The sequence below is a fragment of the Siniperca chuatsi genome, linkage group LG17 (assembly GCF_020085105.1).
Source record: "Siniperca chuatsi isolate FFG_IHB_CAS linkage group LG17, ASM2008510v1, whole genome shotgun sequence".
Classification (NCBI taxonomy): domain Eukaryota; kingdom Metazoa; phylum Chordata; class Actinopteri; order Centrarchiformes; family Sinipercidae; genus Siniperca; species Siniperca chuatsi.
This window is the reverse complement of record NC_058058.1, coordinates 7,180,765-7,200,055: the sequence shown is the minus strand read 5'-3', so window position 1 is coordinate 7,200,055 and position 19,291 is coordinate 7,180,765. Positions and strand designations below refer to the sequence as shown.

At 43.0% G+C, this 19,291-nt stretch overlaps 1 protein-coding gene and 1 long non-coding RNA gene across 4 annotated transcripts in view; one reads left to right on the top strand and one right to left on the bottom strand.

Annotated features, from left to right (window-relative positions):
• Positions 1–740: 740 nt before the first annotated feature.
• The window catches only part of nfatc1 (nuclear factor of activated T cells 1), a 37,267-nt gene continuing 18,716 nt past the window's right edge, over positions 741–19,291 (top strand). Inside the window, exons 1-7 of one of the 3 annotated variants that reach the window (XM_044171609.1) lie at positions 741–928; positions 1,044–1,191; positions 2,600–3,647; positions 4,065–4,224; positions 9,187–9,389; positions 10,831–11,003; positions 12,516–12,656. In XM_044171609.1, coding sequence (XP_044027544.1) covers positions 1,173–1,191; positions 2,600–3,647; positions 4,065–4,224; positions 9,187–9,389; positions 10,831–11,003; positions 12,516–12,656 — 1,744 coding nt within the window. In that variant the 5' untranslated portion in view covers positions 741–928; positions 1,044–1,172. Of the gene's footprint in view, positions 1,192–2,599; positions 3,648–4,064; positions 4,225–9,186; positions 9,390–10,830; positions 11,004–12,515; positions 12,657–19,291 lie in introns of all 3 variants that reach the window. The other 2 variants (XM_044171608.1, XM_044171610.1) reach the window with 2 other exon arrangements.
• Positions 13,015–15,280, bottom strand: LOC122864286. Its single transcript, XR_006375194.1, has 2 exons — positions 15,173–15,280; positions 13,015–14,723 (listed from the first exon to the last, which is right to left on the bottom strand). It is a non-coding gene; the product is annotated as an uncharacterized LOC122864286 (long non-coding RNA).

Here is a 19,291-nt window from a genome sequence, read left to right as displayed (position 1 = left end):
TGTTCTGGCATGTTCAGCCTCAGCTCACCTGTCCTTGTATCTGCTGCTGCCCCAGCTGCTATCTGAAAAACCCAGCCGCCTTTAACCAAACATCCGTCTGCTGTAACCAGTTGATGAATGGCTCTTTCAGGGTGAAAATGGCAGCAGTTTAATATAAAATGCTCGAGAGGATTAGTCTGCACATAAATCTTGATTTAGGAGATTCCATGTGCAGTGTCTTGCAGCAGCGCATATATGACTCCTTTGTAAATGATACCAAGGGGAACAGATACTGTAGATAAAGAGGGTGGAAACTGCAGATTAATGCTGTTCATGCTCATTAAGTCAGTCATGGATCATGGGGACATAGTTTGAGTTACAAGGTTTCTTTTAACATCTGCCACCCAACAAATCATGGTGTTTTATGCTGTGCTGTGTCATTTTAACTCCAGTTATTTCACTGACAAAGAAGGATGTTCACCTTGGCTCAAATTCTGCTGGATTATCTCTATCAGACGTTGTATAGGATGTTTTTTTTTCCAATCACTGAAGGTTTGAATTTGGCTCTATCATGCCGAGGCTTGTTTTACTCATCTCGGAACCTTCAGGCTTCACTGCCAGCTTCGCTAATTGGTCTCCTATGCCTCTGGAAACACCAGGGTGAGAGAGGATCTCCACTGGACCCATCTGGTGGTCGGACGTGTTGGTGCGTCAGAGTGTGGAGGGGCGGTGCGCCGCCGTCGAGGTGATCCCCGAGTTTAAAAGCGCAGAAGTCCTCTGTGCGCCGGAGCAGTGCGTCACAGCGACCCAGCAGAGCCAGGATCCCCCGACACAGAGTCAGATATCTCAACACAGCGACGAAAATAGCTTTTCTAAGAGAACACGTCTGCATCAGTCTGCCACATGTTTTAATATTTTGACGCGTCTCTCTTAGATTTTTCCATTTTCGGTGCGACTTTTTTCTTTTTGAAGTAGTAGCAGCTGTTTTTCAACTAAGCCTTTTTTGACTTTATTTCTCATTCACGTGGTTTTTTTTTTTTTTTTTTGTTGTTGCGGTGATACAGCGAGAGAGAGAGGGTCCTGAGCAACAGCTGGGGAATATATAAACTCCGCTATATGGATACGGAATCGCTTCCATCTGCAGCTGAACTCAGAGTTTGATCTCAGACGTTACTCCCTGCGCAAAGAAGAAAATGAAATCTGCCGAAGAGGGTAAGTTTGACTATTATTTATTATAGTAGGCTTTACTTATTATTATCACACAGTAGTAAAGCTATTAATGTGGCATTTATTCAACTTTTCATCATTGTTTGACACTTTTTACCCAGATGCGATACAGTAAACTGTGATGTTATGTTGAATTGGGGTCTTAGCTGCAGTTTCCTTCCCGCTGAATGCCTGTATTCCGCCTGAATGCATTACAGTTAGTAGCAGTATTAAAGCAGTGGTGTAGCTATTCAGTGTGCGCCCCTCCCTGCTGATTTGGGCAAGGTGGGCGTGGCTCTGCTCCTGTGAGCCTCTCCTGACTAACAAGTGTTCCCAAAATAGTCAGAATTGAACCTGTGCTAATGACTGACATGGCATTGTGGGTAATATTGAGATGCCAGCAGAGTCATTTGATGGTGCAGCTCTTCAAGCTGCCTGTCAGGATGTCAGCTAATTCACAGTAGTCTTAATTATAGAAAACATTTCAGTGCTACTGTGTCACACACCACAAGCAGCATTAAATGTAAGCATAATTTTCTTTTATTAAACGGAGTCATATGGTGCTGCACTGATGTCATAGTGTTTATGGTGGGGCCCCTCATTCTCTTTAATTTACAGCAGCCAGGAGCTGTGGTGACTGCAGGCTGTCTGACTGCATCTGTGTGTCTGCAGCAGCCGCCTCCATCTGTATCAATGCGCTCCACTGTGGTCATATTCACCCAGCCTCATGCACCATATAACCACAACTCCCGTTCCCATGTTCCCCCTCCTCTGCCCCTGGTGACCTCAGCCTTCGACACAGACAGGCAGAGTTTCATATGACATATGACCCAGCGGGAGCGTTGGCTTGAGACCATGAGCTTCCCCTGGCTGGGTACAGTGTGCACCTTTACAGCATGCAAATAAACAAATCATGTCCCGCCTGTGTTTATTTTTGATGGCTGTAGGAACAGGAAACTGGCCAACAAAAGCATCAGTGAGTGTTTTCATAATGTTCCAGTTTATGGGCTGCAGCATGTGCATTAAGTGGCATAAATATGGCAATGTGAAGTGGGAAAAAAAACACCTGGTCTTGCCTTTGGTTATTTTTAGACTGGAGTTATTTTTGGCTCCTTTATTCGTGTCTCCCACCTTTGCTTTGTATAATTTGAGACATTCAGAGATGTTTTGTGTCACTGGCCTTAATGTGTATGGGGATCCCCATATAGACGAGGCATTAAGTTTTAACTTGCATGCCTTCTGAGACATAGCCAGGGCCAAATCTGGTAGGCAAACTGTTCTTTGCCATTATAGGCAACACCTCTCCAACAGCTCTCATAAGATTCAACTTGGCAACTGTCTCCCTCTCAGTAAGCGAGCCAGTGAATGTGTGTTTGATTATCATGGTAACAAACTTAGTCTGTTTGCTTTCCAGATGCATATGGCTACACGCCAAATGTCAGTCTCTCCCTCCCACTGGGCAACCCTTGTCTTCCCTCCCAGTACCACAGCCTCCAGTCCAGCCCTACTATATCTGTCTCTGTCACCGAGCCTCACAGTTATGACACCCAGGATGACATGAGTGCGGCCAGCTACTATTCATCCTCAAACATCCGCCCAAATGGAGCCCCGACCCTGGAGAGTCCTCGTATTGAGATCACAGCCTATGGTCAGTTTCCTGAGGATGAGGTGGAGGAAAGCAACCTTCCTGTTGCCAAGCGAGTCAACTCCATAGTGACGCTGACCCTCCCCAGTGCAGATGGTTACCGCGACCCCAGCTGCCTGAGTCCAGCCAGCAGCATTTCATCTCGTAGCTGCCACTCTGACGCCTCCTCCTATGAATCAGGCTTCTCCTACAACTACGACAACTCGCCGCAGAACTCCCCCTGGCAGTCACCCTCTGTGTCTCCCAAGGGCTCCACCCTCGCCCTGCCAGGTGATGGATGCACCTCTGGTGGCTCCCCTCGCCACTCCCCCTCCACCTCCCCTCGCACAAGCGTGACAGATGACACCTGGATAGGTCAGCGTGGCTCCAGACCTAATTCCCCTTGTGGTGCGAAGAGGAAGTACAGCTTCAACGGCAGTGGGGCATTGCACAAGCACTACCCATACTCGCCCAACCACTCCCCTGGACCATCCCCCCAGACCTCCCCTCGCCTCAGCATCACTGAGGAGACATGGCTGCCAAACACCAACCAGTACACCAACTCGGCCATCCTAGCAGCCATCAACGCATTGACCACAGATGGAGTGGCTGACCTTGGGGAGGGAATCCCCATGAAGGCCCGGAAAACCAGCCAGGAGCACAACCCCACAGTCAGCCTGAAGGTGGAGCCTGGAGGCGAGGAGCTGAGTCCAGGGGAGCTCTGTCTGGACGAGCACCCCTCAAACCGCCTGCCATTAAAGAAGGAGGGCTACTGTGGTGGGTTTCTAGATGTGCCACAACACCCGTACTCCTGGTCCAAGCCAAAGCAATATGTCAGGTAAGCAAGGAATGACAGCTGAAGATTTGAGTACTGAAAAATATCTGTTGAAACCTGAAAAATAACTTAAGGGGCTAATAACTAGCATGTGTGCTCAAGATTTATTAAAGCATCTGCAAATCTGCAAATAAATTCAAGATTGTTTCAGTATTTTTGGCAACTGAGCTATTATGTGAGAAGTTATACATACATGCACATTTTTTTTGCATTTATGGATAACTTGCATGGACTTACTGTGAATATTTAATGGCAGGAAGTAAGTTTAAATATATTTGTAATTTCATAACAGGCTTTTCACAAGGCCTGGTATAGCACAGTGTTCACATTCTGCACATTCTACCTTGATAAGTGCATCTAAAATAAGCCCTCCTCCCTTCTTGTTAAGTTGACATGTTGGACATGTTTTTGCCCCGACAGCCCGTCCCTGCCAGCTCTCGACTGGCAGCTGCCGTCCAGCTCAGGGCCGTACAGCCTGCAGATCGAGGTGCAGCCCAAGTCCCACCACCGAGCCCATTATGAAACGGAGGGCAGCAGGGGAGCGGTAAAGGCCCTGGCAGGAGGACACCCAGTCGTTAAGGTCTGCTAAACCAGTGCTTCTTACGTTTTTTGGCTTGTGACGTATTCGAACAAAGCTGTATCTATCTGACCACAGGTTGCATATTTCTCCAAGCTGTGAGCACTTAAACCAAAGACTGATTTTCCCTTCTTTAGATTGTCTCATATGAATATTTTTAGAGGTAAAATAATGCAGTATTTCACAAGAAAAAGAAAAAAACAACATTATTTTCACATTCATCATCTTGCAGCCCCTCAGATTTATCTCGCGACCCCCTCAGGGGCTCAAACCTGTTTGGTTTCCTCTGATGATTAGACCAACATACGGTGCAGCCATTAGACTCATTTTCACTCCTGCTCCTTACCTCATCAGGAGCAGGAGTTTTTCAGTGTTAAAATAGATTGGGGTGACATGTGTTTCATGACCTGGCTGTTATATTATTCAAAGATGTCACATTTCTGAATGGAATACCATAGGTATGCTATTAGACAGACCAGTCCACTCAGTCAGTTCCTGTCCAGACAAGGGTGACTCAGACTTTTCCATTGCGTTGTCGAGTGTAGTGCAGACAGTTACAAAGTGATGTAGCATGGCCAGTAAGAGCTTAGTCATGAGCTTTAACCACAGTAGCTCTGGTGGTCGAGTCTAAAGAAAAGAAAATGTGGACAACTGCAGATATGTTTTGGTTAACCCATCTGGTCCCCCAATCATTACTCCATGCCACTGACCTCAGTCTGTGAATAAATAAAGGGTCTGCAGCAAGGAGTCGGGCAAAGTGAGTGGTGAGGCGGACTGTCGATTTAATTAATACCTTTTGACATTTTATTATTACATTACAATAAGTCTACAAGTTTACCAGACATTCGTCACACATGGGGCAGAGTTTTCTGTGTTTGCCTTTCACTTTTGATAAAAATGTCTTTTTGGCGTTGTCCTTATTGCCACAGAGGAGCAGTTAGCTAATCATGCCCTTTAATTTGAATGTGGAATGCTAACATTGCTAAGCAGCCATTTTAAGGAGAAACAAACTGCGTCCCAATTCCATAAAAACTAACTCTTAGCAGATTTTGAGTAAGTAGTGTGTTCACACTAGAAAAGTGAAAAAATTAAGCATAGTCTCTAGAGTGTACTAGTACTCTACTTGACCAGTGCAAGAGAGACAAAGTTAGTTAACATAGTGGAGTATTTAGCAGCTAAAGAGCCAGGTATTTCCCTCAGGAGTTGGTAGAGACCAAAAACAGAGCTAAAGAGAGAGAATATTGGACTTCATCCAGTGGACACAAACACAACATCAAATTATGCTTATGTTGTTCTGTATTTGCCCATTGTGTAAATAAGCTATTTCCTGTACACTACTGTATATCAACATTATAAGATGATGTCAATGTGTGTGTTTGGCTTATTTCTCTTCCCCCAATGGGCCCAAAAATGTAATGCGTGCAGTAAAACTTCTCAGTGCTCTCTGGTGCACAAACATGTAATGTTTTCAAATTACCTCAATGATACTAATACAATACACAGTATCTGTGATTAGCTAAAGCTGGCTGATAATGTTGGCCCGGCCAGGGTGAGACAGCGCCAGGAAGATCTTGGAAAACAATGAAATGAGTATTTCCTGTTACAACAAAATGGTTAATACACTGATCTCTTCTAAACTAACTCCAAAAACAGTATACTATGACAATAAGTATATAGTACAGACTGTGTATTATTAGTATGTAAAATAGAATTGGGACATTGCTAGAGTTTCATCCCACAAAATGATCATTGTGTCTCTAACAAGCCATTATTCAAAATGCTCTAAGGTTAAATTTAACAGTGTTGTGATATATTTAGCATTCAGCATTTGAATAAGGGAACAGAAATATTATATTTGTATGCATCACTGGAATAAGACATTTGGAAACCAAAATATGTTTTACCATACAGCGCTTCACAACTTCAGCCACACATCTGTGCAAGATGTGTGTATTTGTCCATGAGAAGGTGCTAATGATTTAATGACAAGGTTCTGGGTTCACCCCAGCTGAAATAGAGAGTGTGTGTTCTCTTTAAACCTAAACCCAAACGCCCCCCTCTTTTCCACCAGCTACCACCCCAACCACACAGACTTCCCTTTGTTTAGGAAAGTTCCCGTGTGTGCGACTGACATCATTGCGCGCTGCGTCCTGCGGAGGCGGCAGCAACTAAACCACACACGTTTCTGGCAGGCTCTGATGGAGATGTTGGAGAGAGAAGGCAGCCCCATCTGTGTGACTTCCTGATTACATGGTATACACAGCGCTGCAGCCTCTGCTGTGGACGCTGGCTGACGAAACCTCTGTGGCTCGTCCCGTCACTCCTCTGACTCAAACCCTGCCCAGACTTTACAGAGTTTATTCTGGACGGTCCTGTTCTGTGTGGTACACTTTTTCTCCAGCACAGCTAAGCCAGCTATTTTCTGTTCTTTTTCAATGCCATCGCTGCTGCCTGTCTCAACCACACCCGCCCTTACGCCAGCAGCAGACTGAAGTATGCCCCTCTGAAGTGCTGTGTGCAGTCCTCACCGCAGTTAATGCTCAGGGTTTCATGCTGTACTTTGGTGGAGAGGAAATACCCCCTATTCAAGTCTGTGAGGTCTTTTTTCTCTGTCTGAAGTCAGCTTTCATGATCTGCTCATTGCTTAAAAAACACATCCAAAGAGCTGTTTTGAAGTGCATTGTAGATTATTATTTTGGAGTCATGTGCCTTTTCTAGGCCTTGATCCTTGTGACTGAATTTAGATTTCTAAACAAAGTGTAATTAACAAATATCATGTGAAGCAGGAAGCGTGACAGGATGAATTGCCGGTCACACTGAGCTATCTCTCTCTCAACAAAACTGAAACACAGGAGTCCATATGTGTGTGTTTGTGTTTGTGATCATCGTTTTAGAGCTGGGAGTGTCTATGAGAGGAATGGAGAGGGAGCCCCGATCACCCTCACGCCTTTCTCCTCCTCTTTGGTGCCTTGAACAGCCGGAGTCTAAGCATTCCTCTTGTGGGTGATAATATGAAGTAGGGAGGGGTGGCTGCATTGGCAATGTCAAACTGCCAGGGTGAAGGAGCAGAGAGTTTACATGAAGTGGTATCACAGCGATTTAATTGCATCAACAAATCATAACTGTTGTCTGCTGCAGCTGCTTTATAAAACAGATGATTCAGATCACAGAGCAAAAAACAAAACAAAAAGTTTCTTGATTGCCACTTGCCACATAATTTTAAAATGATAGATGATAATGGTGACATAAACACAAATGTCTCTACAAAGGCATACTTTTTGAAGTTTTGGAAACAACCAAAAACAGCTGAAATCGTTCAGATGACATTATCAAGTTTATTTCTATTCGTCTAGATTTTATACCGATAACATTTCAAATCAGATACTCAGTAATCTGTTAGTAATTACAGTTTGAAAGTAACTATCTAACCATGTGAGCAAGCTACCTCACTTCATCACACTCCTTCCTGCTGCCTAAATAAACAGGATTGCTAGGCAGCAACCCATTTCCTTACACAAATATACAGGGCTTTTGCAGGCTCTTAACCCTGACAGGGATCTTCCTCCAAATCACATGTTGTGCCTCCCCGGTCTGAGCCTTTCACTCTTGTTGCGGGCACTCCTCGCCTCGAGTGCTCTTCTTATGTAAGTGACAACTCTGGTCTTCATTTCAACATTTCCCTGCCTATCATTTCAGCTGATAATCTTATCCACGGCAGCGTACAATTAGGTGGGGTTCAGCGTCTGTCTCTATAATACTTTCACAGGGTCTGTGGATGGTGATGTGCACATATTGTCCATTTTTCATGCCAGTTTTGACTCATAAAGTCCCATTATTTCAGATTCCCATTATTTCTATTCATGCTATAGCTAAAGATAAGAATACTATTCCATATGTATGTTGCAATTATTCACTTTGTCTGGTCGATTTAAGACATTTTCACTGTTGGATTACAGTGAAAGAACGATGTGAAGCTGTTTCACAAATGCAACACAATATGCTGCAATCATCTTTCTTTGCCTTAGTTTGCACCTGAGGAAAGCTATGGATTGCAGCTTTAACCTCTCAAACAGCACTGAATATGAAGAATTTGTCTATATAATCTATACATTTAATGCATAATATTATTTAGTACATTCTAATATTGGGGCCCCTGAAATTTCTTTCTATACACATTGTTTTTCTTTCAGTTGTTTTGACATCAAAATGCCAAGTATTCTGCTCTAATTCCTCCCCCGTCACAGTGTATGGATAACATACATAACTCTCAGTCAGTGTGTCAGTAGTAGCCGCTGTTCTCAGATTTCAGCCTGCGGGTCTGGGCTTCATGCCTGCACTTTGCAGTTTGGGTGGTTGAGGTCATCCTGGCGGGAGGCCTCCTGTCAAGCAACACCTATGGAGGTCTGGGAGTACTTTAGAAGATCTGGGTCGAGCCCACCAGCTACAGCGAGAAGCACTTCTGTGCTGTCTCCAGCTCCATCACGGCGGGATCATTTTACTGATAAAAATCAGAACAGGGTCACTACTGAGAGTTTTTCTTTACCCCGATTGGCCATGGCTTGGTAGGACTGACAAGACCATGACTTTTCTGAAACACTAGCTTAGTGTTGTCACAAGGCAAGCGCCACGCTCACAAATCACAACGCTGCTCACTGTAGGTGGTTTTACTGCTGTCTGGCAGTGACTGCCCCTGAGATTCAGCTACTGTGGGATCAACATCTTGGCAGGCCTGACATGAACTGATGGAGGAAGTGTATATAGTCCATTGGTAGTAAATTAAAGAAGATGAAAAGGGGGATTACAAGATCCTAAATGGGTACTTTGTTTGAAAACCATTGCACTGAGAGCCTGACCTCTGAAAGACCTACGTTAGTTTTTAACAGAATGCAAGTGGATGCTTTTTTTTTGGAAAGGACACGAGTGCTTAACCACAACTGTGTTTTTTATTTCTTTCTCTCCTCTTAGCTCCATGGCTATATGGAGAGCGAGCCTCTGACCCTGCAGCTGTTCATCGGCACAGCTGATGACAGGCTGCTGAGGCCCCACGCCTTCTACCAGGTACACCGTATCACCGGGAAGACAGTGTCCACCCCGAGCCACGAGGCCCTGCACAACAACACCAAGGTCCTGGAGATCCCACTGCTGCCAGAGAACAACATGCGGGCCATGTGAGTGTCAGGGGCTGTACCCATCCAGTGAAGTGTGCAGGTTAAAATATATTCACATGTCTAGGTTAAAACTGGGCCAAATCAGGTGAAAATTAAACTTGGGGGAAATCCAAGCCATTCAAGAATTGACATGGACTTGTCCTAAAAGGCTAATAATTCTTGATATGTAGGGTAGATGTAACAGTATTCTGTGTGTGTCCATGAGTGTGTCTGCCTTTTGTGTTTGGGTTGTGAAAGTGTTGCCCTCTGTACACAGACGGGTGGCTTTTCCATTTCCCAAGCCTCAGAGATCAGATTACTGAGGAAGCTCTGGGCTGCTAACAGGGACCAGGGGTTTCTGTCTGAGCTGCAGGCAGTAGCAGCCTGCTAGCATCAGCACTTTCTCTGCGTTTTAATGGATGTAACACATAAGCTCCCCTTATACAACGACTTCACCTCAGGATATGGTATGAGGACACGCCTCAGAGTACTTACAGCGCAGGCGAGGGATTTGTGGGAGATTTATTTGTTTTGACATGTACTCCAGTGTGACATATAGATGTTTTATTATGTGGTATAGAATACAGGCATTATTATATTTATGAAATAGTTATTCATGATGATTTAGGGGGACTTAAATCATTAATCAATATCAGTTTAGATTTTTTTTTAGCTAATATGAATGCCACAAATGGCGTTGGTCAACTTGGTATGACTCCAATTAACTCTTAATAAATTAAATCAAAAGAAATACTGCCCCTCTTCTTGGTATTGTGCTTTCTTTCTAAAACTTTTTCTCAGGCACTGAACGGACGCCTCAGTATGTGGTTTTGCACTCAGCTTGTCTGCGTAGGCGGAGAGCTGAACAGCTGGGGTCCTTAGCATCAACACCTGATTACTTTGCCAGTGAAGCAGACCCTGGTGTCTGGCGAGAAGAATGTTAGGGAGTGTTCAAATGTGTGTAAAAGTTGACATTAACTAGGCTTTGAGGAATGCGGCATCAAGTAGCACAGCAATGGAAATGCCAGAAACCGTTTGGAGTGGCTCGAGGTATTAAAGTATGAAAAAGTTAGATGAGTGCAGTGCAGACAGAGAGGAGTGGGAAAGAAGAGGAGGGGGGCTTGTGTTTGATGAAGACTTTGACACTGTAAAAAGAACTCATTACAGCCAATTCTTGGTGTGATGAATGTTCCCAATCATTTGTTTCTATAGAGTTTGAATTTTACCCAAGAGTGGATGCATTGAGGTGTAAATGCTCTGTTGGAGGTGGTGGTGTTAATCGTCTGTTGACATGACTGCAGCCTCCTTCAGGACTGTGTTGATGGAGTCCAGAGTTAAAATCACTTTTGATTTGGCTGTAATGCTGTATAAATCACAGCCTGATTAACTGTGATGATTTGCCTTGTGGACTGACAGACTTTGGCAGACTCAAACTCTTCATCTTGTGTCTCCACAAACACAGGATCGACTGCGCAGGGATCTTGAAGCTGCGTAATTCAGACATTGAGCTGAGAAAGGGGGAGACTGATATCGGACGCAAGAACACACGTGTGCGGATGGTTTTCCGAGTTCACATCAACCAGGCCACAGGGAGAACGGTGTCCTTGCAGGCTTCATCCAACCCCATTGAGTGCTGTGAGTACATATTCTCATATTTGTTTTTCCTTGAAAATATCAAGCCTGAAATCCTCCCTCCCCTAATGCCTCCTAAATAGTGTTTACATGGTTAGTTTAGTTGACTTATTGACTACCAACATGGTGGTCAGGACCCCTTTAAGGAGTCAGAAGATATATTTTAGGCATTGCAGGATGATCAATGGGATACAAAAAACATGTTCTGCTACACAATCTACATTAATTTTTTAATCTAATCTATTTTAGCCATGCTATTGGATGGATTTCCATGGAATTTGGTTCAGGCATTTATGTTTCCCACAGGATGAAATATAATCACTTTGGTGATCTCCTACCTTTTCATCTAGTGCCATCATCAAGTCAGAAACTTGCGTTTATGACCAAATATCTGCAAAACTCATGACGTTCCCATCAGCCTTAGCTGTACTTTGTTTTTAGTGCTAATAATTAAATGTTAGCATAAACGAATAATCACTTAATTTAAAGATAAGCATTAGATTAACCGATAAAGATAGTAATTCGATGCAGCCCTGTACTGTAACAAGAGCCATTGCAGATCTGGTGCATGTGTTTGTGAGCAAAATTTTAATTTGACAGTGTGTAAAGGCTATGTAGGCCTTGCTTGATAAACTCCAGTGTCTCTCTGCATTGCACGGAAGTTGACCTTTCACTGGACCAGGATAAACTCAGGCAGATCAACCACTTCATGTGGTTCTGGCAGTGAGAGCTGCCATAGAGATTAAGTCTTATGAGGTAAATGAAAGACAGTAGTTAAACCATGATCTCAGCCCCTTGAAATAGAGCATTGTTAGTTTCTGAACGACTGCCACAAAGCAATTGTTTTTGACCAAAATTCACTTTGTGTGTGAGTGAGGCAGAATGACAGACAGACAGAGGGAAAGAAACAGAGAGATGTGGGAAAGATTGACGGTTTCCAAAAACAGAGAATTAGAGTTTTATCAAAATCAGACAGCAGGAGCATTGAATTACAAAAAGATGATCCTCTTGTGAGAAAACTTTTCAGGTTTTATTGAACCTCTATTTATGTATACCGGTCAATCACGATGAAATTACAGATATCTTTCACAGGAGAGAGCTGTCCAAGACATCAGCATTACATTTAGACAGAAAAGGTTTGCAAATATTTCATGGCAAGTAGTATATCATTTCAGAAAAACCGAAAGCAAGTGAGGAATGAAAAGCCAAAAGGTAAGAGAGACGAGTAAAAAAGACAAGGAGAGGAAAGATACTCCTGAACCAAATATTTGAGACAAAACATCCACCATAATTTGAGGAAAACACAAATAAACACAACATGTAGCCTCTCCCTACTTACTGGCAAAGAGGCAGCTTAATCCTAACATGAAGAGGAAGAGGTTTACAGCTCTACCGGCAGCTCTGTGAAAGCTGTCTAGGTAGTGATTCAGCCTCAGTCTGGATGCTCAGGTCTGCATGGGGAGTGGGTGTGTATTAGCTGAACGATGAGGCCGGTTTCTCTTCTCCCTCCCACAGCCCAGAGATCGGCCCAGGAGCTGCCACTGGTGGATAAGCAGAGCTTGGAGACGTGTCCTGTCCCCGGAGGGGAGAGGATGCTCATCGACGGACACAACTTCCAGCACGACTCCAAGGTGATGTTCGTGGAAAAGGCTCAAGGTAAAAAAGGAGGATTTCTGGACTTTGCGCGGTGTCGTCTCAGTACAGCTGTGTGTATATATGAGTATGTGTGAGTGTGTGTGTGTCTCCCTCTCCGTTGTTGGAGAAACCCCAGGACTGCCTCCCTCCTCCCTCCCTCATCTCCCCCCGCCGTCAAAATATTCTCCATTCTGCCAGAGTGCCACATGTGGTGCACATTAATGCGCTGTATTTTTAACCCAGCAGATTTACATTTGCAGAAGTTTCCATTGCCTGTTCAGCAGAGGAATGGATCACAAATGCAGCATGTGTTGTGTGTGTGTGTGCATGTGTGTGTGGGTGGCTGTGCACATGGTGTGGATGCATGCACTTTTGTGTGTGTGTGCCATGCCTCAGTATTTGTTTCTCTTTTTCTTACTTTAAGCCGTTTTGGTTTGGAGGGAGAGGGGACTGCTCCCAGATGTTGATACGAGGAGGTTTACAAACAGCAATTTCCTTGATTAGCTTTAGCAAAGCAACGTGAGGTACAGTTTGGGCCAAGGCTGAGCAATGTAAACACGTGTGATCCTATGACTCATTCAAAAAAAGGGAAACCTTTTCATTGTTCCACCTGTGAAAGGACGAATTCAAGGCTGCCCCCCCCCCCCCAGCACTGTACAATGGAGTAGTTCCATTGTTCCCCTCTTCCCAATCTCTTTGATTAACCCTGATCTCTTCCTGAGAGAGGAGGGCAGATCAGTGTCGCTCTGGAGACAACAATAATGTCACTGGTTGGACTAAACCTCAATAAACAGACAAAGAAACACACCTTTTTGGAGAATGAGTTAGCCAGCAAGCAAAGATGGAGCTCTGGATAAAAATAAAAACTTGGAAATGATTTCTGTGTTTGTTAAAACTTGGAAGCTAGCTCATTAGCTTATCAGGGAAGTTTGAACTTTGACGTTATGCTAGGCTAACTAATCTGGGGAATTAAGAATACTTTTGTAGCTTTTTCAGTTTGATCACTATTTTTATATTAATGTAAAGCTAGCTGTTATTTGGTTGCTTTACCGAGCATTAAAAATAACTTCAGGTCAAAGCAAAGTATAAAGTTGATACATTGTTTTGTGGGGGTGCATCACTTTACTACTCAGTTACATGATACATGAGTATCCTCAAATCAGTAAAAAGGAATTTAAACATTTTAAAATATTCAAAATATAGAATTGAACGTCCTTCCATTAGTAATCTCCAGTAAATCATAGTAAAGGAAGTGTATCCATAGAATTAATCTCAACAAAGATAAATGTCATTTCCTCTCTTCATTTGACAAGCCTTCATTTCAAAAGTTCTGAAAAATGAATCTTGTAATAATAATTTCGATCATATAATAATAATAATAATTGAAACTCCATATGCTGAGGAAGACAATGAGATGCCATGAAAGTGACAGAAAAACTAATAAGTGGACTTTAAGTTTAGATTCCTTTTTGTCAAACTGCTTTTTTCAAGGTCAAGAATAAACTTTCATGCTTAATTATTTTATCCTCTAATACCAGTTGCCTTTTTCACAAGACTCCAAGTCCAACCCGGCCTGACTTATTCACAATAACTCTAGTTCTTTAGCTCTGCCCCACAAAGTTTAACCCAACCAATGAGTTCACTTCTGTCTCCATCACAAATTGAACTAAAACGCCAGTCTAAAAGACAAGGAATTGGACAATTTGTTTTATAGCAACAAAGAGAAAGAAATGACCGGATATACAACTTAACACTCTTGTTTGGGTCAGTAGCTGCTCTGGTTCTATTTGAGCTCTTAATCTGACTGTCTTTAGGGCCATTTGCAGGCTCTGGACTGGTGATGATGGGTGTGCAACCCTTGTTTTTGATGAGGGTTTCCCCGCGTCTGGCACCAGCATCAGATTCCTGGGCAATCCTACCATGGAAACACCCTTAAGCCAGGCTTCCACAACACTGCCCTCCCTCTGCTTCCCTCCATCCTTCCACCTCTCTGTCCAAGCTGCCTCTGTGCCACCAGCTCTTAGTTCATTAACTCTGCGAGCTGTGGACTCCCTACGGATCACACTGAGTCTTCTTTACAGCTGCTCTCTGTATAAATAGATAGGCAAATAGATACAGTAGACAAGTAGAGACATCATTAATCTCTGGGGTGAAATGGCATCAGTGGTATAATAAGATACAGTGTAATGAAGCTAAGAAATATGGCAAGATGCAAAACAACTAATTTGCATATTTAAAAACAGATGCAACTCATCTCTGCTTTCACATCCTTTCAAGTGGAACTGATAGATTTTTGAAATTGAATATGTTATTTTACTCATGCCAAAGCAGAGCTCTGAGAAACAGTTTAACGATCAAACTCATAAATCCAAAGTGGTGGATTGTGTTGCCATAAAGAGCTTAAGCATTTAATTTTACCGATGGACAATTTTCCTGCAAATTTTCCAATAAAGCACTCACAAAATTCCGTTCACAAAGCTTCGGTAACAGAACATGTGGGCATTGACAAGTGTGTGTTGCATGTATCCCGTACTTACCAGCATGTGTATGTGTGTCGGAGTTTCCCTTGTCATTATAGGCACGATGGGTCTCCCCGCCTTAAGAGGCAGCCAACAAACTAAAAATTTAATTTGTTTTGGTTTCTGTTTTAGTGTCCGTTGGTCTAAATGATGTTTCCACTCTGCTGACAAATGAGATTCTGGGGGAAACAACACATGGTGTATGTGTGTGTGCGTGTTTGAGAGAAAGAGACAGTGAGGGCTCATATGTGCTGTTTCATATTCCTTATTTTTGAGTGTGTTGTTGTTGCTACACATGACTCATGCAGTAGGAAATCCCTTGTTTCCCCCATTGAGACACACTCTGTCACCTGTTCCTTAGTCAGAGCACAACATCTGAAAACAGTAACTGCATGTCAGCTTTGCTCTATCACGCCCTCCTGCCCCTCCTGTCTCCTGCCTCAATGTCGCCTCAATAGAAATAACCGAGATAGCATCAGTTCAGTTGTCACTCCTGGTTACAGCCAATCAGTCATAAGAGATTACTGTACGGCATCGGCGCTGCAGACATCAGCCTGTAATCTAAACCTGACTGAATCTTACCTTGGTTTCATTTGCCCCGGCCTGCCCAGAAGATGCTGTCTCTGATAAGCCACAGTCACTCCATTTGGGAAATTAGGCCCTGCTGTCCTTTATTCACCCCTCTTTTGTGTGATTTTGTGTTCTGGGCTCTGCTGGAGGAGTTCTCCGATTTAATGTCTGTTAAGGCTAAAGGTGCCAAAATCCAAATAAAAATGAAAGACAGAGTGAGGCACAAAGATTAAACAAAGGGTGGAAACTGTGAAGAAAAAAAAGTCTGATCTTTGTTTTCTTCAATACATTTAAACACATGTACATTTATGAAATTTTAACTTAAAAACTCATACGCAGTTCATGAGGAGAGCGGTGGGTGTGACTGAGAGTTTTAGTGTAGAATAATAGTTATTACTGAAAAGCCGTGTTTTCAGCTTTGTGACAGTACATTTATCAGCTAATCTAATGGATTTTTCACCAAATGTAGATATACATGGTCTTCATTGGACAGTGACGATGCAACTATGTTATGATACTTTGTAAAGTTTATTCAGTGGTGGAGGAAGTATTCAGATCCTTGAGTAAAAGTACCAATACCACACTGTAAAAATAAAGGTCCTGCAGAAAAATGGCCCCTGGGACCATTACACTATTAAATATTATATCATTAAGAAATGTAATTTTAAATTTTACAGTTAATTTGTAGTTGCTTGGGGTGGAGCTCATTTTTAGGTCATTTATTTTGGATTGCAGTCAATGATTATTTTTATTATTATTATGCTGATTACTCTTAGCTTAAAGGTCCACTTACTAGCTTTCAACTGCATCTCACAGTCATCATTCAACAAATGGAGCTGACTAATGGAGCTAAACTAAAGCATTTTGTATCACAAACAAGTTATCAGCCTTTCCATTGTGTATTACTTTTCAAAATGGCACATGTCAGAGTGTATTACCCCTCTTATGCCATAGCCACTTGTCAGCAATCAAATATCATTATGTATTCTTTATTCATATTTATACATTGATGTTTAAAATGTATGAAATTACATTTAAAAGATTAAAAAGTTTCTTACTTCTCTTCCTGTTTTGTCTGTCTTCCATACTGGTGTTTTGCCTGACACAGTCACCTGGCTACTCATAAGTCAAAATTTGATAATGATTGATTAGTTAGAGTCTACTCAGTTGCTAGGCAGAAGTAAGAAAAATGATGCGTTTTTCATTGGTTGAAACTAATAAACACACGATGTCCATCACAGAAGACACAGGATTTGAAGGAGTTAAATAAATTGGATTGCATTGGCACTGTCTTTTGATATAGATTTCTTTACTATTCAAAAACTGAGAACTTGTATCCTCCAGCCAATCAGAATCCAGTTCTGGCCAATACTTTATAACGTGGCCATTGTATAGTGTATGTATAAGTTTTGTGTACTTTTGTGTACTACCTTTTTCTACTTTCTTATTGCTCACTTTCACATCGTTTATCTTTTTACTTTCTTTCAGTCTTTTTAATAAAGTGTGGTTTTCTGCTCAGTGTTTCCCCACCATGACTGATGATATCTTAATTTAAGTGAGAGATCCTGAAGGAAATCCTTGCAGAGGAGTAACCCTCTAGTGAAAAGAGCACTTTCACATCTGGCCTGACAGCTGCCTGGTCTGCTGCACTCAGTATCATTGTGAATAAGCATTTCCCGGATCCATCAAACTATTCAGCTGCGGGGTAGCTGTGTTTTTGTTGACACATCTTCCTCACCTGTCCATCTTTCTGTGAGCCGATGAGTTGGAGCTTCAAACCTGGACGAGCTTTCCATGTCTGACTGGAACATACCAACAATTTTGTCTAATTGTTCTTGGCCAGAGCAGCTGAACAAGTGAGAGGACCTGAAAAGTGAACTGTGAGAGGATTATCAAGCTGCAAGGCTGCCAGATGGTGTATGGAATTACCTGCATAAAATTACAGATAACCATCCTCCTTTAAGCTCATGAGTGCCGTGAGCAAGATGACAGTAATGTAACAGCGGAGGGAATGGGGCTGTTTTTAACATGAACACTGTGGTAGCTCAGTTAGCTCTGCTAGCTTTGAGCAGTGGTTTTGTTTAGAAGGAGTGTTGGTCAACAGGCTTCGGTTTCATTGCATTCATAGAACAATGATTTCCACTTGAAGCTGTTCAGTGGTTTGGCTGCCTCTGACACTTCTGAGAACAATGGCTGTTTTCATAAACAAATCAATTACAGCCACATAAACAGCGGGGATAATGTTTTCAGAAATTACAGTGTATGATTCATAAAAATCACAGGCCTGTTTGAAAAACTCCAGAGATTGATTTCTTGATGAAAGCGCTGCCCTGCGTCCAGATGACGTTGTGCAGTGACAGGCGCCACTGTAGCTGTAAGTAGCACTGTTGAAGAGTGGATGTCAGTATCTCCTCTTTAACTGCTGCCATTTATCAGCCCAGAGCTCGGCTGTTCCTCACCGCAGCAGCTTGCATGCAACTACCAAAATCCACGTGTTTTCAGGGCGGCAGAAAGGAAGAAGTTTCAGTCATCAGTCAGAGGACAAGGGAACTCTTTCAGCATGCCACATGGGCCTGGGTAGAGCATGTGTTTATATTTACTGTACGTTATGAGGGCTTGGGCACACGCCACCCCGCTGTTTCACTCTGGGCACCAATGTTTCACTCCACCCAGCCCCAATTAAGGAGCACAAGGAGCTGTTTGATTCCCTTTATAAACCCAACATGACAAATAACTGTATTGTATATTGTTTGATCCCCTTCGGCTGCCATGACTCTGTACAGCACACCACCACTGTGTCATTGACTGCTCTGTGTTATGTCTGTTCTGAGAAAGTAATGATTTGTATAGACCATTGCTAACGAAATGTGAATTGTAAGACTTATGCGAGGCTGGGACACAGCCAAGGCGTGTGGAGTTTGGGCGTTGTGAGAGCTGGAGAGGGGTACTGGGTTTATATGGTCCGGGTGGTTTTGGGGGAGAGGTTTTAGGCTGACTTGTTTAACTTAGATAATATTGGATATTATCCAGCACAGTGGGCCAGGGAGTTAGAAACCATATTGTGCTCGCTGAAATTTGGTAGGAGGGAAACCGGAGAGTAACTGCTGCTGAAGTTTTTCTTTGGACCGGTGCAGGCGTTGTGCAGATGTTGCCCCATAACTCTGGAACATTCTGTGGTTATCAATTACATTCTGTGGTTATCTATTATCCGGTACACTCTTTTCAAACAAAGGCATCCCACGCATTCAACTTTTCAAAGCTCTTATTTTTTCAGCTCTTGAGAAGTTTCCTGGCAACAGGTAGCTAGGCACAGAAAACAAAGTGCTAAATTGAATTTTTCTATCTGTGCACTGATGTGAAAAATGATGTGAGTGTGAGTCAGAGAGCGAAAGAGAAAGAAGGAGCAGACAGGAAGAAACAGAGAGAGACGTAGAGGGAGATCTGAAAAACATGTTTACCTCCTGTGGATCGACATCGGCTGCAAAGGCTTCCCTTCTGGAGAGGTTCCCAAAGTGAGGCAGTGAGAGACAGAGCAGGAGAGGGGAAAAAAAGACAGAGACAGACTGG